The sequence below is a fragment of the Grampus griseus genome (assembly GCF_964374135.1).
Source record: "Grampus griseus genome assembly, chromosome: 6".
Classification (NCBI taxonomy): Eukaryota; Metazoa; Chordata; class Mammalia; order Artiodactyla; family Delphinidae; genus Grampus; species Grampus griseus.
The window spans coordinates 92,038-114,925 of record NC_139000.1 but is presented as its reverse complement, the minus strand read 5'-3'; the positions used below and the strand labels follow the sequence as shown (position 1 = coordinate 114,925).

The 22,888-nt window shown below is 51.4% G+C and overlaps 1 protein-coding gene across 1 annotated transcript in view; it reads left to right on the top strand.

The window, feature by feature from the left end:
* The window catches only part of CACNA1B (calcium voltage-gated channel subunit alpha1 B), a gene marked incomplete at both ends in the record, with an annotated part of 159,300 nt that overhangs the window by 49,409 nt on the left and 87,003 nt on the right, over window positions 1–22,888 (top strand). The window contains 5 exons of the mRNA XM_082656260.1: window positions 8,120–8,223; window positions 11,112–11,227; window positions 11,566–11,622; window positions 12,714–12,806; window positions 21,401–21,610. Coding sequence (XP_082512386.1) covers window positions 8,120–8,223; window positions 11,112–11,227; window positions 11,566–11,622; window positions 12,714–12,806; window positions 21,401–21,610 — 580 coding nt within the window. The remainder of the gene's footprint in view (window positions 1–8,119; window positions 8,224–11,111; window positions 11,228–11,565; window positions 11,623–12,713; window positions 12,807–21,400; window positions 21,611–22,888) is intronic.

The window sequence follows — 22,888 nt, the reverse complement described above, 5'->3', positions numbered from 1 at the left end:
ACGTATTTGCCGTTTGTGGGTCTTCTTCAGTGAAATGTCTCTTCATATCTTTTGCTCATGGTCTGGATTGTTCTTTCACTGTAGAGTTTTTATATATTCTAGATACATTCTAGTTCTTTGTCAGATGTGTGGTTTGCAAATGTTTTCTACTAGTCAGTAGCTTGTCTTTTCATACTCCTCACCTGGTCTGTGAAAGAACCAGCGTTTTTAATGTTAATAAAGTCCAGTTTATCAATTGTTCCTTTTGTGGATTGGGCTTTTGGCATCAAATCTAAGAACTCTTTGCCTAGTCCTAAATCTTAAATATTTTCTCCTATATTTTTTTCTAAAAGTTTTATTATTTTATATGTAAGTCTGTGATCCATCTTGAGTTAATTTTTGTATAAAGTGTGAGGTTTAGGTTGAGGTGCATATGCTCTCTCTCCGCCCTCCCTCCCTCCCCTTCCCCTCCCTGCTTCCTCCCTTCCTTCCTCCCTCCCTCTCTCTCCTTTCTTCCTTCTTTCTTTCCTTCCTTCTTTCTTTCTTTCTTTCTTTCCTTCTTTCTTTCTTTCCTTCTTTCTTTCTTTCCTTCTTTTTACTATCTTTGCCTGGTTTTGTTTTCAGGGTAACACAAGCTTTATAAAATGAATTGAGAAGTAATTACTCCTCTTCTGTCTTTCTAGAAGAGACTGTGCGTAAGTGGCGTTAATTATTTTTTAAATGTTTGGTAGAATTCTATAATCTGGGCCTAGAGATTTCTTTTATTTTTATTTTTTCATATCACACTTTTTTTATTCACCTACCATGAAATTCACAAAGTGGTGAATGGCTCAGTGCTTTTTGTATGTGCACAGGACTGTGCAACCATTACCATTACTCATCTTTGAAGATTTTCATCAACCAAAAAAGAAACCCTGTACCCATTAGTAGTCACTTCCCATTCCTCCATCCCCAGCCTCCGGAACCACTAATATATTTCTTTCTCTTTATATTCGCCTATTCCAGACATTTCATACAAATGGACTCATACAATATGTGGGATTTGTGTTTCTAAGGTCCATCCATGTTGTAGCAAGTATCAGTATTTCATTGCTTTTATTATCAAAGATGATTCCATTGTGTGGATATACCATCTTTTGTTTGTATTTCATTGGTTGATGGACATTTGGGTTGTTTCCATTTTTTTACATTATGAATAATCCTGCTATAAACATTTGTGTACAAATTTTTGTGTGGAATATGTTTTCATTTCTCTTAGGTGTACACCTAGGAGTGGAATTTCTGGGTCATATGGTAACTCCATATTTAACCTTTTGAAGAACTGCCAAACTGGTTTCCAAAGTGGTTGCAACACTTTACATCCCCACCAGGAATGCACAAGTGTTCCAAATTGTCCACATCCTCACCAACACTTGTTGTCTATCTTTTTAATTTTAATCATCCTAGTAAAATTACAATTTAATTTTAATCAACCAACCATAGAGTGAAGTGGTATTTAATTTTACCTTTGATTTGCATTTCCCTAATGACTTATGATGTAGAGCATCTTTTATATGCTTATGGCACCATTTATATATCTTCTTTGGAGAAATATGTATTCATATCCTTTGCCCATTTAAAAATTGGGTTATTTGTCATTTTATTATTGACCTACAAGGTTTCTTTTTATATTATGGACACTAGACTCTTACCAGATATTTCAGATTATTTGCAAATATTTTCTCACATTATGTGTGTTATCATTTCACTTTCTTGATGGTATCATTTGAAGTAAAAAAGATTTTTATTTTGATGAAGTCCATTTTTTTCTGTTTTTGTTTTCACTTTGTACTTTTGGTGTAGTATCTAAGAGTCCATTACCTAATCAAAGTCATGAAAATTTACTCCTGTGTTTTCTCATTTTGGCTGGTAATATTTAGGTCTATGATCCATTTTGATTTAATTTTTGTATATGGCGTGAGGTAGGGATCCAATTTCATTCTTTGGCCTGTGGATATCCACTTGTCCCAGCACCATTTGTTGAAAAGACTATCCTTTCCCCATTGAATTGGCTTGGCACCCTTGTTAAAAAAATCAACTCATCATAAATGTAAGGGTGTATTTATAGATCATCAATTCTATTTCATTGACCAATGTGTCTGTCCTTTTGTAGGGGAAGTTTTAAAATCACAATATCACTTTCCTCAATAGTTATTGGACTATTTACCTATTTTGTATTGGGTGAGTTGTAGTAGTTTGTGTTTTTGGAGAAATTGATCCATTTCATCCATGTTGTCAAATGTATAGAGAGTTGTTTGCAGTAATCCTTCATTATCCTTTTGATGTTTGTTGGTCCTGTAGTGAAATCCCCTGTTTCATTATTGATATTGATAAGTTGTGTCTTTTCTCTTTTTTTCTTAGTCAGTATTGCCAGAGGTATGTCAATTTAACTTTTTTCAAAGAACAAACTTTTTCAAAAATTGATTTTTTCTATTGTTTGCATTTTCAACTTTGTTGATTTCTGCTTTTATCTTTACTGTTTACTTTCTTCTACTTGATTTGTTTTGCTCTTCCTTTGCTTGTGGTGGAAGTTTAGATTAGTGATTTGAGACTTTCCCTCTTTTGTAATGTATGTACTTAGTGCTATAAATTTCCTTTTTAGAACTGCTTTAGCTGTGTCTTTCAAATTTGATATCTTGTATTTTCATTTTCATTCAGTTCAATGTATTTTTAAATTTCCCTTGAGACTTCCTCTTTGATCCATGGATTATTTAGAATTGTTTGTTTACTTTGTGTTTGGAGAGTTTTCTATTGTATTTCTGTTATTTGTCTCTGGTTTGATTCTATTATGGTTAGAGGATACACTAAATTTGAAAAAAATTCAGTTCTTTTAAATTTATTGAGACTTGTTTTATGGCTCAGGATATGGTCTGTTTTCATATATGTCTTGTGGACACTTGAAAAGAATGTGTATATAATGTGTTATTGTGTATTATGTGTATAAATGTCAATTATACACCCTGTTGGATGATGGTGAGCTCTTTTATATCCTTGCTGATTTTCTGTCTAGTTGTCTTATCAATTTTTGAGAGAGAGGTGTTGAAGTTTCCAGCTATAATTGTGCATTTGTCTGTTTCTCCTTTCAGTTCTCTCAGTTTTTGCTTCACTTATGTTATAGCTCATTTGTTAGGCATGTACACATTTAGAATTGCTATGTCTTCTTGATGAATTTACCCTTTTATCGTTATAATGTATCCCCCACTTTTCAAAAGTTCTCTTAATGCCACTTCACTTTTATGAAAGACCTACATTAATACCTGTTTCCACTAACCAAAAGAAATCCGTGGAAGATTTACGCTTTTATGAAAAAGGTGAAAAGAGAAAATAGTGTTCAACATTTCCTTTACGGTGAGCCATTCTAAAGGCAGTGTGCACCCCAAGCAGCAAGAGTGGCACTGCCAAGCTCCTTCCCTGGGAGCTACACTCAGCGTCTCAGCATCATATTGCCATAGCTCTGTTGTATCTGTGAGCATCTGTGTTTTATCTTATTTTCTGTATGTGTTAGCTGATGTGTCCTATGGTGATTGTTTCTTCGCTTTATGCCTTTGTGGCTTAGGAAAGGTTTCACAGGAACGCACTGCTTTCAAATAGTGGGGGAAACCTGTATATGTTCCTCTGTGTCTCTAGTGAAATTTTTTTTGTTCTGATGTCTACTTTGTCTGATATTTATTTTCTGATATTAATATAGCCACTACAGTTTTAATTTGATTTATGTTTATATGATACTTCTTTTTCCATATTTCACTTTCAACCTACCTAAATTCTTATATTTGAAGTGAATTTCTTATAGATAAAACATAGGTGGGTCATGTTTTTAAAGTCACTAGCCAATCTTTGTCTTTTAATTGGTGTATTCAGACCATTTACATGTGATGTAATTATTGATATGTTAGAGCTCACATCTGCCATTTTATTTATTTATTTTTTGTTTACTGTTTGTTCTGTTTTTTGTTTCTTTGTTTTCTTTTTCCTACCTTCTTGTGTATTACTTGAACTTTTGAAAAAATTCCATTTTGATTTATCTAGTTGTTTTTGAGTATATCTCTGTTTGGTCTTAGTGGTTGCTCTATATCTTATTCCAGTCTACTGGTGTCATAATTGTACCAGCTCAAGTGAAGTATATACACCCTACCTTCTTTATATCTCTTTACCCTCCCCCATTTATAAGACAATTATCTTAAACATTTCCTCTACATATGTTTATAACCACATCATAGCGTGTTATAAGTTTTGCTTCCACTGTCAAACATGATTTAGGAAACTCAAAAGGACAAATAAAATCTATTTACCCCTATTTTTACTCTTTTCATTGTTCTTTCTTCCTTCCTAATGGTTAACAATTCCTTTTTTAATCATTTCCTTTCTGCTTAGAGACTTTCGTTAGTCATTCTCTTAGGGTAGATCTGCGGGTGACAGATTCTCCCAGTTTCCCTGTTTTTATTATGAGAATGTCTTGATGTTCCCTTCATCCCTGAAGGATATTTTTGATGGGTGTAGGTGTCTGTTGACAGTATTTTTTTCTCTCAGAACCTGAAAAGTATTGTGCCACTTCATTCTGACCTCCATACTTTATGATGAGAAATCTTTTGAATTGTTTCCCTTTGTAAGTAAGGTGCCCTTTTTCTCTTGCCACTTTCAAGAGTTTTAATTTACCTTTAGTTCCCCGTGGTTTGACAATGAAATGTCGTGTGGATTTCTTTGAGTTTATTCTGTATGGTAGTCACTCAGCTTCTTGAATCTGTAGGTTTATGTCTCTTGCCAAATTTGGGAGTTTTTCAGCTATCATTTCTTTGAATACTGTTCAGCCTTCTCTTCTTTCTCCTGTACTCTGCTACTCTGAAACAGGAATGTCAAATATTCTCTCATAGTTCCCTAGGTTCTTGAGGCTCTGCTCTGTTTTTTCTTACTTGTTTGATTTTTGTTTTTTAAGTCTATTTTCTCTCTCTCTTTTAGATTGGATAATTTCTATTATTCTCTTTTACCACTTACTGATTCTTTCCTTTGTTGTCTTTATTCTGTTGTTGTGCCCTTCCATTGAGATTTTAATTTTGATTATTGTATTTTTCAGTTCTAAATTTTCCATTTTGTTCTTCTTTGTATCTTTTATTTATTTGGTGATACTATTTCTTTGTTGAGACTTTCTATTTTTTCATGTGTTTCAAGTGTGTATACAATTACCCTCTGAAACATTTTTATGGTGGCTGCTTTAAAATCTTTGTCAGATACTTCTATCATCTCTGTCATCTTAGTGTTGGCAATCTATATCAGGCAGGGTTCTCCAGAGAAATAAAACCAATAGCATGTGTGTGTGATGTGTGTGTGTGAGACAGAGAGAGATAAAAAAAAAAAAGAGATTTATTATTAGGAATTGGCTCATGTGATTATGGAGGCTGGCAAGTGCAAATCTGCAGTAAACTTGGGCTGGCAGGCTCAAGACCCAGGAGATGCTATGGTGCAGTTTTAGTCTGAAAGCCAGTAGTTGGAGACCCAATAGTGCCAATGGTACAGATGAAGTCTGAATTCTCTTATAGAGAATTTTCTCTTACTTGGAAGAGGGTCAGTTTGTTGTTCTGTTCAGGCCTTCAACTGATTGTACGTGGTCCACCACATTATGGAGGGCAATCTGCTTTACTTTATCATCCAAAAACACACTTGCAGAACCACCCAGAATAACGTTTGGCTAGATATCTGGGCACCGCATGGCCCAGTCAAGTTGACGCGTAGAATTAACCATCGCAGCATCTGTCAATTGTCTGTTTTCGTTCAGTCTGTGTTCCTCCTGGTTCTTGGTATGGCAAGTGAATGTCAGTTGAAAGCTGGACATTTTTGGCATTGTGTCCTGGGACCCTGGATCTGACTTAAGCCCTCTGTTTCAGCTGGCTTCCTCTGACCATTCTGTCACTGGAAGCAGGGGTTGCTTCCTTGCTACTGCAAGGTGGGAGTAGAAGGCTGGAAAGTTTCCCCACCTGGCCTCTGTTGACACACTGTGGGGGTCTTCTCCATACTGCTGAGTGGGATGGTAGTTCTGGCTCCCCACTTGCCTCTAGGATACTTACCTGGTTGGGAAGGTTTTGTGTACCTCGTTTCTGCTCTCCACGTGGTCTCTGCCCACTATGTGGGTGGGTGGGGGTGTGGCCTCGGTACTGGGTGGTGGTGAAAGTCTGACTTTCTGGCAGCACCTTAGTGGGGAGGGGGTGGTGTGTCTTATTACTGTCACGTGGGGGTGGAAGTCCCGGGTCCCCGTGTGTCTCCACTGATACCACAGAGGTGGGGTGGGATGGGGGCCTCATCAACCATCTGTCGAGGAGGACGTCCCACCTCCCTGCTTGTCGTTCTCTGACGTCTCTGTGGTTTGGGAGTGTGGGGAGGTTGGTTACCTCATTACAGTCTGGGGAAGGTGGTCGCCTAGGCTCCCTCCTGGGTCTTTGCTGGCAGGGATGGAAGTTTCACCACAGTTTTTTTCCGCCCTGTTTGGCTGGAGTAGTGCAGTTATTGTCTGCCTTGCCCCCCTTCCTGGCCCTTTGGTTAGAGAGAGAGAGTGCTGGCTTTTGGTGTATTTTTTGTCTGTGTCTCTTGGCATTTCCAGGTTGTAGGCTTTAAAAGCCCCAGGTCTGGGATATATGAGGCAAAAGCAAAGCAAAAACACAGGGAACTCACCATGGGTCCAGAGGTCCCAGCTCATCTGCTTTCTTTTCTCCACTTTTCAGAGTCTTCTGTGAAATATATATTTGCTCTAGATGTAATGTCCAGGCTGTTAGTTGTCCTCAATGGGAGAAATAGGGAAGAGTATGTCCACTCCATCTTCCCAGAAGTGCGAGTCCTTGTTTGTTTTGTCTTGTTTTTGCTTTGGCTACTGATGGGAACGGTCCATCAGAGGGAGACTGCAGGAGCCAAGTCCTCGAGTAGGTGAGGGGAGCTGGGGCCGCGGCAGCACATCTCTCCTTTTTCCCAGAAGGAGGCAGGTTTTGAGGGTGCCCTTCGGGGAGATGGGCGGCTTTGGTGGCCATCTTAGCCCGTTGGTCGGAGTTGCATGTGGGGCTGGCAGAGGTGTGGTCTGGGAACACTGGCAGACGTAGAGCTGGGGGTCTGAGTGTCTATTCTGGTCAAGGCCCGGGGGTCTCAGCGGCCAGCCTGGAATCAGTGTCCGGGAATCAGAAGCCACAAGTGGCAGGCAGTCCAGGGGACTCAGGACTTGCAGGGGTAGAGTCCGCAAATCTGCCTAGGCCAGCAGACGCTGGAGGGCAGGAATTCCGACAGCAGCACTGGAGATCAGCCCCAGCCTCAGGGCAGTGCCAGGCCGTCTTCCTGCCTCTCTCCTGCTCAGGGCCCTGGCCCTTGGCTTGTGAGCCTCCTCTGAAGAGAGGAGCAGAGGGGCCGGGTGGTCACCTGCCCACAACACCCACCCCTCTTGGTTCACTTCTAGCGCCAGACTCGCGGGGAGAAAGAGGCTCTCCATCCCTCTCAGCTGGGTCGACGGGGGGCCCCTGAGAACAAAACAGCAGTGGAAATGAATTGGACTCAGAGGGCCTCACCCTTCTGTGGGCTGTGCTCTAAAAATCAAAAGGTCTGGGAAGACCTTTTGCATTTGGTTATTTAGACCAGGCCCTGGTGCTGGGTTCTGTCTTAGGCCCAGCTCTTCCCTGGGGACCTGTGGGCTTGCCGTTGACGGGGGAATGCGGCACAGGACTTACTGCTCTGAGCTGTGGAAACTGCAGGAGACAAAAAGAAGATCAGACTTGGGCCTTGGGGTCCGTGGGCTTCACAAAGGAGCAATGTCTTTGGAGCTGCCTGGTGTGTCCAGCAGCCTGGGAAGCAGAGGGGAGGTGTCCAGGCGGGATACCTGGGGCAGCCCTTGGCCCCCTGGGGCTACTCCTGGGCTCCTTTTCAAGGAGCATGAAGCTCCTGGGTCCTTTGGGGGCCCCAGCCCCAGAGGGGGGCTCTGTGGGGCAAGGGCAGGCAGGCGTGATGGTGGGTCCTGCCTGGATTACCTGTCTGGACCCGCCTGCACTCGGACTCTGCCGGTGTGTGAGAAGGGCCGGGGAGCTTCTGTGGCCAGGGCTCTGTCCTGCCCACCGTCCTGCACATCTCCTCTTGCTTCCAGACCAACGATGCGGCTGGCAACACCTGGAACTGGCTCTACTTCCTGCCCCTCATCATCATCGGCTCCTTCTTCATGCTCAACCTGGTGCTGGGCGTGCTCTCGGGGTAAGAGGCCATGCGGCTGTGTGCTACCTCTGTGTTCGCAGGCCGGGGAGGGGCGGATGGGACTGGACACGGCCTGTGTGGTGGGGGAGGCGAGGCTCGGCCTGGCCCGGGACGGTCACTCCCAGCGTCCTGAGCTCTAGCCAGCCTGTCCTTGGTGCTGCCATTCTGACCTCTCCCTTGGTGGTCCCTGGCCCTGGCCTCCTTACCCCTAGCTCTTGGCCTTCACCCCGGCCTCTGAGTCAGGGGAGGGGCTGCTGCTGCCTCTTATCTGGGTTCGTGGTGCGGTTTCTGAGCAGCCCTGGGGACAAGAGAGCCCTTCTGTGTGACACTGGAGAAGGAATGGAGCGGCCTTGGGTCTCCAGCCCAGCCCTGACCCCTGGCTTGCCTCGCCTCTCTGGTCACCTGTCCCTGCTGACCTCCAGCAGAAGACAAGGGAGAATGCAGCGCTGGGGTCCCTCCTGGAGAAAGGTGCTTCCTACCTACATGGGTAGTGAGGTGTAGCACACCTGTGGCCCATAGTGCCCTCCTGTCCTGCATCGGGCCGAGGACCAAGGAAGTGCTGTTGGCTTCAGGGAACAACCAGGGCTCGTATTTGGGGCTCCTGCCCTTGTCTGGGGCCGAGGAAGCTGTGTAGACAGAGGGAGAGGGCATTGGGCTGGCCTGCCTCCCTGCCCCCACCCGAGCATCAGATTCCCTGTAGGGCTGGAGGGGAAAGTTTCCATTCCACCCGCCTTGAAGATTCCTGCTCAGGCCCAAGGCTCCTGAGGTCGTGACTCAGGGGGCAGCTATCATATTGGTCTGGAAAGGAACAGCCGCAGAGAGGACAGTGGCTGGGCCTAAGGGCTCTGTGCCCTGGCTCTGGCACGTGTTCCTGCCTCGGCCCCTCCTGTGAGACTCTGACTGTTAGCAGTGTGTCTTTGTAAGCACCTCCGCCGGGAGCAGGCAGGCCCACGGCACAGGGGGCCGATGAGAACTCCTAGTCGGGGCGGCGGGGGGAGCTGTGGTCCGAGCTGGGATGGGGAAGCCAAGGGAGGCCTGGGGCTCAGAGAAGGCTCCTGGGGAAGGGGCAGCTCCGCTGAGGCCCAGAGGGGACCAGGAATGAGCTTGGCAAAGGAGAGGGGAGCGTCTCCCAGGCAGAGAATTGTTGGGGCGGAGGCACAGAGGGTGTGGTGTCTGCGATGCTCAGAGCTGGGGCTGCTAGATGTGGGAGTTTGGCCGGGGGCCAGACTCGTGAGGAGGGCGGGCCCCGTGCTGGGCCGTGTGGCGGGGAGGCTGGCGGGACACGAGTGGGCCCTGCTCAAGCTTACTCCGGAGAACGTGAGAAAGAAGCAGGGGTAGCAGCGGAGACTGGGTGAGGGGCCCCGAACTTTGTGTTTCCCAGCCCTGCCCCAAGCTGCGGGCATCCTTGCCTCTGGGGACCAGCCGATACGGGCTGATTTTCCTAATGAGCTCAGCTGAGCCCTCCCTCTGGCCTCCAGCTCCAGCAGCGGGGCCCCAGGGTTCTCTGCCAGCCTTGGGGAGGCTGGAGACTGCGCGGCCCCTCAGGCCAGTGGTCAGCACACGACATGTGCCCATCTGGAGGAGGGCTGCCGACCGGCCAGCCTGGAGCTGGTTCAGCCTTGCTCCCCGCCACGCCCCGGGCTCTCACCCTCCCAGTGCCCAGAGAAGCAGAATCGGTGGTTCCTCTCGCAGCTCTTCCTCCCAGTGGGGCCAAAGCCTGGGGAGGGCGGGCCACAGCCAGCCACCTCCTGAGCAGTGGCTGCCCGGCGGCCAGGCCTTGGTCACTGCAGCGAGTTTCTGCTGGCAGCTCTCGGCCAACCGGGCAGTATGGTCACGCCCCACTGCCACCCCCAGGCCCTCCTGCCCTCCGGTGTGGTTGATGGCGCTGGCCTGGTGGGGAGACCGCGAGGGGCGCCGCGTTCCTGCAGATTCCGGACTTGGTGAGAGGTCCAGGTGGGAGCCGTCTCCTCTCATTGCCAGGGTTGCAGCAGCTCAGGCCCTGGTGGACACCAGTCTCAGGCTTGGGGTCCATCCTGGTCGGAGCCAAGCTCTCCCTCTCACCGTGGCTGCGTGACAGGAGCCAGGCCTGCCGGGCCCGCCCCCTCTGCCAAGCCCAGAAGCTGCTTCTCCTGCGGGAGAGACAGCCGCTCGCTCGCCCGGCAGAGAACAGGCATAGCTGTTTTGCCCTGAGGGTGTGCCTGCCTGCCCTCTGGGGACCTGAGCTAAGGTCTGTGCGCGGGCACGCGCTCTTGTGCCCGTGTGTGTGAATGGCTTCCTTCCGGCCTTTTGAGCCTCCTGACTTCTAAGCTTGGCTGGGAGACGGGCTGTGGTGCTGGGGGCCCAGGAGGGCAGGAGAGCCTCAGTGGTTTGCTGAGGACCTGGGTGATTCTAGAATGTCTCCCTGTCATCTCTGGCTGCCCTGAGCCGATCCAGTGCCTGCCCGTCCCTCCTTCTAGCAAAGGCTCTGGGTCTGAACCAGCAGAAGAAACAAAGTGGAAGCTCTGCTCTGGGGGATTGTTGTCCAGAAGCTCTCTGTAGCGCGTCTGTCCAGATGACAGGGCCCGGCACTCGGAGGGTGCATGCCCAGGCCTGCTCTAGGCCAGGGGGAGGTGGAATTGTCCCTGCCCTCTGGAGCCCCTCTCTGGGCGCGGAGGCGCTGTCCCTACGAGCTGCAGGAGCCTGAGGAGGGAGGGCTCACCTGGGCCTGTTAAGTGCTGGGGAGGCGGGGAAAGGCCGGGTGATGGAGGTACCCGGAGGGGTGGCCCGTGGCCTGCTTCCCCCGTCCTGGCCTCCTCCTGAGTCCCTGTGCCTCTGGCCGCACACGGGGAGCCTGGGGGCATGCTCACACCCACCTGCTCTGCTTCCTGCTGCGGCCTCACCCATCACAGGGAGTTCGCCAAGGAGCGCGAGCGGGTGGAGAACCGCCGGGCCTTTCTGAAGCTCCGCCGGCAGCAGCAGATCGAGCGGGAGCTCAACGGGTACCTGGAGTGGATCTTCAAGGCCGGTGAGGACAGGGCTGCGTGGTGCTCCTGGCCTGGCCTTTGCTGGCTCCTCCTCCCCGGACCCTCCCAGGACCGAGCTCACCTGGGGCGGGGGCTGCCCTCGGGAGGGCGACTTGTGAGGTGGAGCAAGCCAGGCCCTCTTCCCAGGGCGCTGTCTGTGGGCCCCATCAAGGAGTGTGTGTCGGTGGGACAAGCTCAGCCACGGGCCCTGCCGGCTTCGGGAAGCGTGAGGGCCGAGAAGGCAGGGTCTCACCTCCTTCCTGCTGTGTTCCTGGGGGACGAGCCCTGGTCAGGGGTGGGGACAGGAGGGCTCTGGCCTGAGGCTGTGTCTCACTCACAGAGGAAGTTATGCTGGCCGAGGAGGACAAGAACGCAGAGGAGAAGTCCCCTCTCGATGGTAGGTGACCGCTGTGCGCACTCCTTGCCTGGCCACGGGGCTTTGGTGGCTGGGCGGGCAGTGACACGTGTGCACGCTTGCATGTGAAGCATGATGCCCTCTGCTCAGACAGGTGCCTGCACGTTGGTCGCTTACCATGGTCCTGGGCGGGGCCTTTCTGGAGGCAGGCGCTGGGAGGGTCAGCTGCCCGCTCCTGGGGGGCTGCGTGCCATGGACCAGAGTGGGCATCGCGGGCAGTGGGCTCAGCCTGGGGGTCACGGGAGCCTGTGCTGAGAGCTGGGTTTTCCAGCGTGGCCGCTGACAGCTGACACGTGACAGTGTGAGCTTGCAGGTGCGTATGTTACAGTGAAACAAAAGTGAAAGTCCAGCTCCTCAGTCTCGGCCCGTTTCAAGTCATCATAGAAAGTTCTGTTGGACAGCGCTGCTTCTACAAGCTTGAAAAGTGCTGGTTTAATCCAAGCTGTATCTGTCCGCAGGGCTCAGGGAGATGCCCCCAGATTGCTGTAGAAAGACCCCTAGCACAGCCTGGGGCCACGGGGGCAGGGACGGGGGCCAGCACAGCCCCGGTGGCAGGAAGGCTGCTCTCTCTTCACACCTGCTGCTCAGGACAGGGCCAGACAGCATGGCCACGCATGTTGCGGCCTCACCTGGGCCCACACCTGGGGCCACACCTGGGCCCACACCTGGGGTCTTGAGCAGTCTGTGCTGGCCCCTCTGCGGCCTTGACCTGACCTCTCTGGTCTCACCTGGCCTTGGAGTGTGGGCCGTTGGGGCAGCCGGCTGCAGCCCTGTCCCTGTCCCACATGGAGGTTTCCTGGTCTCCATGGTAGCCAGGCCTTCCCTGTGGGCATCATCGTGGAGAGAAGGACAGGCAGGACCCAACCTCAAAATCCCTTTGTCCCTTTTGCTCTGAAGACCGAGAGGGGCCCATGGGGGCCAGGCATCGTCCTGCCTTCCCTTAGCCTCAGCTTCAGGAGAGATCTGGAAAGGCTGCCGGTTCCTGGCACCGCCCACAAGGGCACCACCCAGCCCCGAGGCAGGTCATCTGGAGGCCCGGACTCATGCCGCCCCCTCCCACCCTTTGTTTAAAGCAGTGTTGAAGAGAGCAGCCACCAAGAAGAGCCGGAACGACCTGATCCACGCGGAGGAGGGGGAGGACCGTTTTGCAGACCTCTGTGCTGTGGGTGAGTCTCGGTGGGCCTGTGACTGCGTGCGGAATGCGCGCCCCCTCCCTCCCTGTCGCCTCGGCTTCCCTCCTTCCCTACCGCCCACACCCCCAAGTAAGCCAGCCCCGTGTGCGTCCACCCGACAGTAGGAAGTACAGCGCCCTGGTACTGGGATTTCCGCCTGGGGCCAGCCCTTGGGGTGGGCTGCGTGCACAGCTCCTGGAAGCCCCTTTTTGCTCCGGCCTCACGCTCATGCGTTTCAGCACACTGCTGGCTGCTGCCTGCTCTTGGCTCTGCCGTCCTGTGTGGACGTGGAGCCCTTGGGCACATCCCAAGGCCGGAGGCTGCGTGTGTCACTGACTCTGTAGGGATGGAAAGTGTCTTGCCATCTCTCTTCTAAACCCTGTGTCTCTCCCATGTTCCTTGGGTCTGCTGCCTCTGAGGCCTTGGCTTCATCCCCTGCTTCTCAAACAGTAAAAGGGGAACCTGGTTCTTTTATCTTTTATCGTTTTAGTACCTCCTCTCAGCTTGGTACCAGAAGTCTGGCACCAGAAGTGCTAGGCCTCTTTGCGCTAAATGCCCTGTCATTGTGCATTCTGCGGCAAAGGGGGGCTCAGCCCTGGGTCTCCACCTTCGGCAGTGTGGGAGGGGGGCCAGTGCTTGGCAATGACAGCTTTTCATGCACAGACCTCCTTGCTCTCCAGCGATCCTGAGTGGACTCGAGTTGGAAGAGCTGCTTCCCATTATATTGTTATGTTTATATACAGACCTCTCTAATAAGTCATTTGTGTATTTGTTTATCTGTTTGTTTACACTTTCCCCTTCTTTGTCCCCAGTAAACCCATGTTAATAGCTTGGGGTTTACCCTTCCTTGTTTCTCGATAACACTCACACGTGTGCGCGCGCATGCGCGTGTGCGCGCGCGCGCACACACAGGCACATATACATGTTGTAGAGTTTTGGGGTCTTTTCATGTTACAGAAATAGTTCCATACAAATTTTTTTCATCAGTGCCTCTTGGAAACCCCTCCCCAGCAGTTGGTCTGATTTGAGTTCGCTCTTGTAAGTAGCTGTGTGGTGTTCCGTGGTGTGGATTCACTGTCAGGTAATCAGCCGCCCCCCAAATCCTATAAACATCTGTCCTTCCTCACCAGTGCTTTCTGTCCCTCGCGGGATGGGTTCCCAGGAGCTGGGCTGCTGAGGTGAGGGGTGTGTTGGCACCTTCAGGGCTGCCGCCACACTGCTCTCCAGAAGGGCTGTGAATTCACACCCACCAACAGGGCAGGAAGACGTCGGCCCTCGTCCCGCCTGGATGTTGCAGCTACTTTGACTGTTACCAGTCTGAGGGTAATTGAATGATTACAGAGTGGTATTTCACGGGGACTTTAATTCTCACTTCACTCACTACTGGTGATTTTGAACCTCTTTTTAAGTGTTTGTTTCCCATTAAAATTTAGCTGTTGGTGACTCTTCGTATACTCTGCACATCTTCTACTGGGTTGTTTGTGTTTGTTCATAAGAGACCCTTGTATGTGTGGATCTGAATTTTGTTCAATTTTTTTCAAGTTTATCATGTGAGTTCCCTCCGTTCCTGTTTTACCTAGAGTTTGTCTTCTGATTTTGTAAAATGAATTGGAGAGTTAAAAAAATCTTTTTCTATAGCTTGGAATAATTTAAATAACACCTAGATTTTCTGTTCTTTAAAGGTGAGATAAAAATGTGAACCCGTCTAGTTAAAAAAGGAAAAGAACTTGGACCAGTTTTATAAATTATATTTTGTTAGGAAATCTTCCATTTTGTTGCCTTTTCTAACTTGTTTCTATAGAGCTGCATGTAGAGTTCTCTTATATTCTTTTCATCTCTTCTGTATTCAGTCATTTGCTGGTCCATTCACTCAACAGATATTTACCAAGTGCCCAGATGCGCTGGGAAGTGCCTGCGGCATTGGGCTACGGCACTAAGCCAGATGCAGAAGCCTTTCATTTTTTGGAGTTTCCATTCCAGTGCTAGGTGTGAAAAAGAAAAAAAAGTAGAGAAGGAGGGGGCTTGAAGGGTCTGGGGCGTGTTGGAATTTTAAGTAGAGTGGCCGCAGATGGCCTCGGGAAAGGTCGCCTTTGAGTAAAAAGCTGAAGGAAGTGAACAAGTCAGCTCAGCTGGAGACGGAGCATCCCCATGACAGGTGAGAGGACCCTGAGGCAGGAGAGTCCAGGAGGCCGGTGTGGCTGGGGCCAGGTGGAGGGGGCTGGGCGGGGTGGGGCAGCAGGAGAGGAAATGACCGGGTCAGGGGACTCTGGGTGCCAGGGTGGTCTTCAGAGGGGAGGCAGCCTCTGGCTCCTGCGGGGCGCTGGGGACAGACTGCCGTGCAGAGAGGGCAGGAGCAGGACCAGGTCGGAGGCCGCTATGAAGACCCCGCGGCTGGTGGCAGCCACGGGGGTGGTAAGTGGTTGGATTCTAGATCTATTTTGAGGACAAGCCCACAGGATTTGCTGACCGGTCGGACGTGGGTGTGAGAGAAAGAGAGAGACATCAAGGACAGCTCTGCAGGAAGTGTCCACAGAGTAGCCCTCCCTGGGAGGACGGGACCTGGGACACGTGCGTTCTGGGGAACGATGTCCGGAATTCGGTTCAGAAATGCTGAGTTTGAGACGCATGTTGGAGATGCAGTGGGGTGTCAGGTGGGCGCTTTACATGTTGGGCTCTGCCATTCAGACTGCAGAACCTATTTAAAGCTCTGAGACTGACTACAGTGTGTTGAGTTTGGTTTTGCTCTTTTCCAGTTGTTAGTATGTTGACCTTTGCTTTCTATTTTCTGAATTAGGATCATATGAGGTTAGTCTGTATTAATGATCATTTAAAATAACCAGATTGTAGATTTCCTTTCTTCTATTTTTTGTTTTCAATTTTATTATTTTTATTTTTAACCTTTATTAGGTTTATCTTTTAACATTATTTTGATTTATTTTATTATTATTTTTCTAACTTCTGAAAATGTGTCACTTGTTCTTTTTTCTTCTTTAACAGCAAAAGCACTTACGGCTGTATATTTTCCTCTGCACAAAGCTTTGTTGTGAAGTCCCCCTCTGTACTGTTTCCAGATAACAATTTCTTTACTTTCCTCTTGAGGCAAAGGTTATCTGCGAGTGTGCTTCTTAATTTATAAGTATGTTTTTATTATATCTAATTTTATCAGATACTGATTGGGAAATGTGGCCAGTAAATCTCTAAGTTTAGAAATTTTCAAACTCTGAGTTCACGACTGATTTTAAAAAGTTTCACTGACGGAAAGTGTATGCTCTGTTTTGGAGAGTTGTCTGGTTGTATGGGTATCTCTTAAAGTCAAGTTTATTGACTGTGTTCTCCAGTTCTTTAGGTCTTTGTGTTTTGTCACTAGGTCTGTTCAGTTCTGAAAGACGTGTTTTGAACGTTCCCACTTCATTGTATTTTTTTATCAATAAATTTCTCTTGTATTTGTTTTTCCTTAAAATTCTGTGTGTGTGTGGTAGGAACACATCATGACATCATGAGATCCATCCTCTCCAATTCCAAGTGTGCAATGGATCACTGTTGATCGCAGGTGCTGTGCTGCTGGGCAGCAGGTCTCCGGGGCTTGTTCATCCTGCTTCACTGAAACTCTGTTCCTGTTCATCACAGCTCGCCATCCCCGCCCAGCAGCCCCTGGTCACCACCGTCCCGGTCTTTGGTTTTATGAATTTCATTATTTTAGATACCTCATGTGCGTGTAATCAGTCATGAAGTATTTGTCTTTCTGAAGGTAGCTTGTTTCACTTAGCGTGACATCCTCAAGGTCCGTCCGTGCTGGTGCATGTTGCAGAATCTCCTTTTTTAAGGCTGAGTAGTATTCTGTGGTGTGTATAGACCACATTTTCTCTATCCATTCATCTGTCAGTGGACATTTAGGTTGCTTCCACATCTTATCTATTCTGAATAGTGCTGCAGCGAACATGGAGAGCTCAGATCTCATCAAGATTCTGATTTCAATTATTTTGGAGATCTCTCTCTTTCTCTCTCTCTTTCCAGTAGTAGGATTGCTGGATCATCAGGTAGTTTTATTTTCAACTTTTTTGAGGACCCTCCATACTGTTCTCCACAGCGGCTACACCAGTTTGCATTCCCACCAACAGTGCACGAGGGTTCCAGTTGCTCCACATCCTCGCCAGCACTTGTCTTTTGTCTTTTTTGGAAATCGCCATCCCGACAAGTGTGAGGTGATAAGTCCTTACGGTTTTGATCTGCATTTCCTTGACGCTTCCTCCTGTATTTCTCACGGCTTTTGTTTATGTATTTAGCCACTATATGCTTTGGTAGATGTGGAGTTTATGACGGTTACATCTTCTTTGTAAATTATGCTTTTCGTCATCACACAATACCTTCTTTATCCGTTTAGTTCCTCCACTGGACAATTCCTTGTCTGACAGCAAATGTCATACTTTCTGTTACTACCATTGGTTTTGGTTTTTAGCTTGCATTGCTTGGTATCTTTGCTTTCCCTTTCATTTTCAATTCTTCTTCATCATTTTAAGAATTTTAAGTGTTCTTCTTACATGCAGTATTTAGCTGGGGTTTGCTTTTTCTTTTTTTAACCCAGTCTTACGGTCTCTGTCCCTGACGGAGGGATCCAGTCTGTCTCCGTTCAGTGTAAGGGTTGGCATCCGTGACTTTCTCCTTCCTCATCCCTTCACATCTGGTGTCGATATTTCATACTGTGGCCTCTGTTTTCCCCAGCTTTGCTGCTTTGATTCGGTTGCCGTTTATCACCCTCTCCTCCTTTGCTCATTTCTGACCCCTCCCATTTCTGTCCCACAAATGGTTACCTCCCCTTCCCTGCTCCCAGAATTAGAAACGTTTTCTTTGCTATTTTAGTGTACTCCTCTACCCTCTTTGCCACCAAGATGCATTCTTTCCATAACGAGGTCGCCCTATTTCCCATCTCGCTGCCCTTACCCACAACCCATAAGATGTGACCTTTGCAGCATTTGCCCTCCTCGCTCCCCACTCCTGGTTTGAGTTGTTTGGGGGATTTAGTTCTCGGCTGTTGTTAGTCCTTGTGTTTGCCCTGGGTGCAGAAATCCTGACTTAGCCTTTCCATCACACGCACGGTCACGTAGAGGTTCTCATCTTGCGGTCGCTGCGCACCACACAGCGCTTTGCTTTGTCTCAGGCCTGCTCTGTCATTCCTTATTGCCCCCTTAGACGGGTGTGTAGGTGGGGGACTGGCTGCTTCCGGTCATACTCAGGTGTCCTCCATGGTTCTCAGGACGAGGGAGCTTTTGCTGCTGTGGTCATTGTCTCTTGTTCTGTGGGTGTCACTGCCCTGTCCTCTCGTTTCCTGGCACAGACAAGGTATCGCCTGTAACTCCCTTTGCCTGGGGTCAGGAACGCAGTGGGCCTCAGCTGCAGGCTCAGGTCTTCCTACATGAGGGATGTTTTCTCCCGTTGTTCAGTTACTCAGCCCCCTTTCCTTGTTCCTTTTAGTCCTGGAGTCCCTGTTACTTCATGTGTATCTTACTTTGCTCCTTTGTGTCTCTCGTCCTTTTCCTCATGATTTCTCTCTCCTTACATTGCCTGTGTTTATTTAAGATTGCTTTGCTGCATTTTTGAGGCTACTAGTTTGGGGGTTTTAAGAGTGAACTTCTTTCCTTTCAGCTGCTGAATGATTTTGGGAGGGAATTTTGTTTTCTCTCTCAGTTTTATTTGCGTTGGTTTCGTGCTGTGCCATATCCTGGGACCCTGTAGACTCTCCCCCGTGGCCCCGGCAGAGCCCAGGGGTCTCCTTGCACTCGGGGGCCCTCAGGCTTGGCACCTGCTGGTTCCCACGGGTCTGGATGTGGGGCCTGGCACCTCCGGGGTGCCCCCCCGCTCCCCGCCCCCTGCTGGCTGCGGGTCGGGGCCCAGTGGGCTGGCCTGCATGGTTTCCTTTAACCCCGAGACCCTGTGGGGCGCATGTGACCCTGGACCTGTCTCCAGTAGGGACTCTCTAGCCGCGAGGGTGTACCAGCCACGTGCCTCGTGGGCAGACGGGGCTCACGTCCACATGCCTGGTGTTCAGCCCATGTCACTTCCGCCCACCTCCCCCCCCAGGCCCGCAGAGGCAGCCACTAAGCCGGAAGGGGACTTGCACTTCCTGCCTGTCACCTGTGATCTCTGACCTGTGACCTGGCAGGGTTGTGGGGGCAGGGGCAGGTCGCGGCCACCCTGCGTTTCTGTGCCCCGCTCAGGGCGGTTCTTGAAGGGTGGGCACTAAGCAGGACGGGCGTAGGCGTTATATTGACTAACGAGCCCCCGTCTGGGCCCAGCGCGAAGACACCCAGGTGTTTGTGGGCACCCGCGTTGTCCTAACCAGGGCTCAATTCTGTTGTCGTCCACAGTCCATTTCATTCCCGATTGCCCCCTAGCTTGAGCTTGAAGATACGTATTTTTCTTGAAATAAGCCTTTTCGTCATAAAGAATATATGCCGATTAAGTTAACCCTGAAAACTGCACAAAGCCAAAAGGAGTCCCGGTGCCTCCTGTTCCCCCAAAGCTACGATTCTGGGTGTGACATGTGTTCACTTTGCCTGTGAACTGCCTTGAGCACCGTAAAAGAGAGCTGACGTGAGCACACACGAGCTGCTTGCTGGGACCCAGGCCCGGAACGCCCTGGGGCCCCAAGGCCCTGGCGGAGGTGGCCAGGCAGCTACGCGAGGGCAGCAGCCCTGAGGCCCTTCTCGTGGCCGGGCTTGGCTGGCCTCACGGGGCTTGTCCAGCAGGGAGTGTCTGTGGAGAATGTGCTTCTTGTCTCACTGGCCATGGGTATGCACAAGGTGGTTTGCTTGAGTCAAGTGTTCTCTTGACCTCCCTCCCCAGAGCGGGCCTGTGTGTGTTCACGGGTGTGTGCCTGTGTGAATCTGAGTGTCTTTGGGGGCGTGGTCAGCGTCCGGGTATGCTGTGTAGCACGTGTGTGCGACTCTGTTTCTAAATGGCTGTGTCTGGGGTTTCTGAGCCTGTGGGTTCACAGGGTGGGTCCGTGATGGCTCTGCCTGTGTGGCGGTTTCTCCTCGTCTTGTCTGTACTGGGTGCCTGTCTTTCTTCTGTGCCCCAGGGCTGCCTTTGAGGAGGGAGCTGGCTGTGGCCTTGGCATTTTGCAACCCTTGGCAAGGCTGGCCAAGAGGCTTCATTGAATGAGCCAGCCCCGAATAATCGGCACTGGCTGGTGTCTGGCCGTGGATTGGGAGGCTGTGTCCCGGCGTAGCCAGAGGCTGTGACGGAGCAGTGTCTTCCGTGGGTGTGGGTGGGGTGTGGCGTCTAGAGCCAGGAATTCCCCGTTAGGGCCCTGCACGCCCCCCCCACCCCGCCACAGGGCGGACTGGCGGATGCTCCTCGGGGCCGCCCCTCCTGTGTCTGGGGCACAGCGTCTCCCTGCCCGACGCAGCTGCTCAGCTTGTAGACAGGTCTCTCCAGAGGCCTCGGCCCGTCTTCACTTAGTGAATCCAAGAGAACAGCAGCCTGATAATGCTCTCTGTGCTGTTGAGTCTGGGTGTGGACGCGCACACGAACCTGTGCGACTGCGCCCTCCACCACCGAACACACACCACACGCTCCTTCCCCAGGGACTGACGGCCAGGCCAGGGGTTCAGAGCCAGCTGGGTTTGAGCACTCGGAGGCACTCAGACCTTCCAAGCACCCACAAAGTCTGCTCGCTCGTTTGTCAAGTGGCGCGAGGGGTTGGGTGGTGCAGAGGGTGGCCCTGTCCCCCCAGAGCTCAGTGTGGCCTGGGGGTTGGGCACGAAACAGGCCGACAAGCCGACAGAGTGCAGCTGTATAAGGGTGCGATCGTTGGGGGGCTGGAGACCTGTTAGCTGGAGCCTAAAGAAGGGCGGTATTGACGCCGGGACGTGGAGCCGAGAAGGAGCCAGTGAGCGCAGCGCTTCTCGGTGGGGCAGAGCAGAGGTGCCGCAGGCGTGGAAGTGACGGTGGGGGCAGTGGGTTTGGCTGGTGAGTCGGGGCAGAGGAGCGGCTTCCTTGGCAAACTTTCTGGAGACTGAGCTTTGGGGACTCTGTGGACCACACTTAGCTCTGCAGCTGGGCCAGATGCAAAGGAGCTTGGCTGTGTTCCAGTAAAACTCCTTGAAAAGCAGGTGGTCACTGGCTGCTGACCCCTGAGCTACAGAGGGAGGGAGGGCCAGAAGCAGCTGGGCTCCCCAGGCCGCACAGAGGAGTGGGAATGGCCTGGGAGCATCGGGGCTGCCCTCCTGGACGGTGGCCGGGGGCGCTGGGGACGAGAGGCCGGGTCCAATCCAGATCTCGCACCCAGAGCCCAGCAGCCATGGAGACCGCCGCGGCCCTGGGTTCCCTCGTTTGTGAAGCGGGGGTGGGGTCAGGACCCACTGCAGGGGACACGGGTCATTAGCACAATGTCGGTAACGGGTCTGACACACTTGGTGCCTGTGGAAAACTGGGGCCTCGAGCTGGGCCAGGGCTGGGGGCAAGCGTCCTTGTGGGGTGGGGGATGCACGTCCTCGAGGACGCATCTGCGGGGCTCACAGCGGCGGAGGGCGAGCGTGTCCTGGGGCCCACCTGTCCCCCACGTCCTCAGCGAGCCCCTGTTCCCGCAGGGTCCCCCTTTGCCCGAGCCAGCCTCAAGAGCGGGAAGACGGAGAGCTCGTCGTACTTCCGCAGGAAGGAGAAGATGTTCCGGTTCTTCATCCGGCGTCTGGTGAAGGCGCAGAGCTTCTACTGGGTGGTGCTGTGCGTGGTGGCCCTGAACACGCTGTGCGTGGCCATGGTGCACTACAACCAGCCCCAGCGGCTCACCACGGCGCTGTGTACGTAGCCGGGCCCGGACCCGCCCCTGCCCCCACCCCTGCCCCCGCCCCGCCTCCGCCAACCTCTTCTGAACCGCTTCCGGTCCACAACCTGTTGCTTTGGGATGCCCTGGGCAGGGGACCCCTGTGCTGACTAAAGTGCTCCAGGGGCCTCTGCTGGGGGCCTGGCTGTGCCCCAGGCCTGGGCTCCCCATCCCAGGGCTCTCCAACAACCTGGGCCCTGCTTCCAGGGAGCCTGGCTGATCTGGTTAGACCCCCATCCATCGGGGTAGTGAGGGGTCTGGGGCACCAGGGTCATGTGTCCTCCGCCACAAGGGCTTTAGACCCAGGGAACGAGGGAGCCATCTGCCCCGGACCCCTGAGGAGAGAGAGTCCTGGCTCCCAGGGGCCTCCCCGGGCTCTTCTGCTTGTTTCTGCTTGTCTTCTTGGTTGGTTGAATCTGGGTGTGTCCATGACCAGGGATGCCTTGCAAGCCTGTGTCCATGAGCCTCAGGCCAGGCCAGGGGCTCTGGGTCATGACCTGTCCGGCCCTGGCTACAGTTCCAAGGAGGCAAAGAGCTGAGGTCCCCCCCAGGGACCAGGCTGACCCTTCACACCCAAGGGCCCTGCAGGGCACGTGCAACTGAAGGTCTTGCTTTGTTGTCTTGCCTCACAAGAGCTCCGAAGACACTGCACGAAGGACTTCTGTCCTGCGGTCAGTGCTCCCTCCTTCCCCTTCCCCGGGTCAGCCACCTTCACCCTGCTCGTGCCTGCGGCTGATCTGGAAACAGCCTGTTCTGGGTCCCCGCAAGCGCCTCCCTCTCTGCTCGGAACCCTGCGCGCCTGCAGTCACCTAGGTGGCCAAGAGAGCCATTCTCCAGAGAAGAACCGTCCTGGCTCCCAGTTCTGGCCCCTGACGGGCCAGCCACACTGAGCCTGGGCAGCTCCAACTGGGAGCCTGGGAAGCTGCTAAAGGGTTCTTGTGGGCGGTGGACAGACGGCTCCGCGGGCTGCTTGGAAGTGTGGGCGGGGAGGCCTGTGTTGGGGGCAGGAGTCCAGGCTACTGTTTCCCAAACTTCGATTGAAATCTTTGCTGGTATAATGGGAAAGGGCAAAGAGAAAGCGGAAGCAAGAGGAGCCCAGGGAGCTTCTAGCAGCCAGGCTGGCTCCCCGGGAGAGGGCGGGTTACGGCACAGAGGGTGCACGTGGAACTGGTGCCCTGGCCCCTGAATCATGTGTCCTGGACCCGTGGTTTGGTGGCTTGGGACGTGGTTTGGGACCGAATTCAGTGTCTGCCTT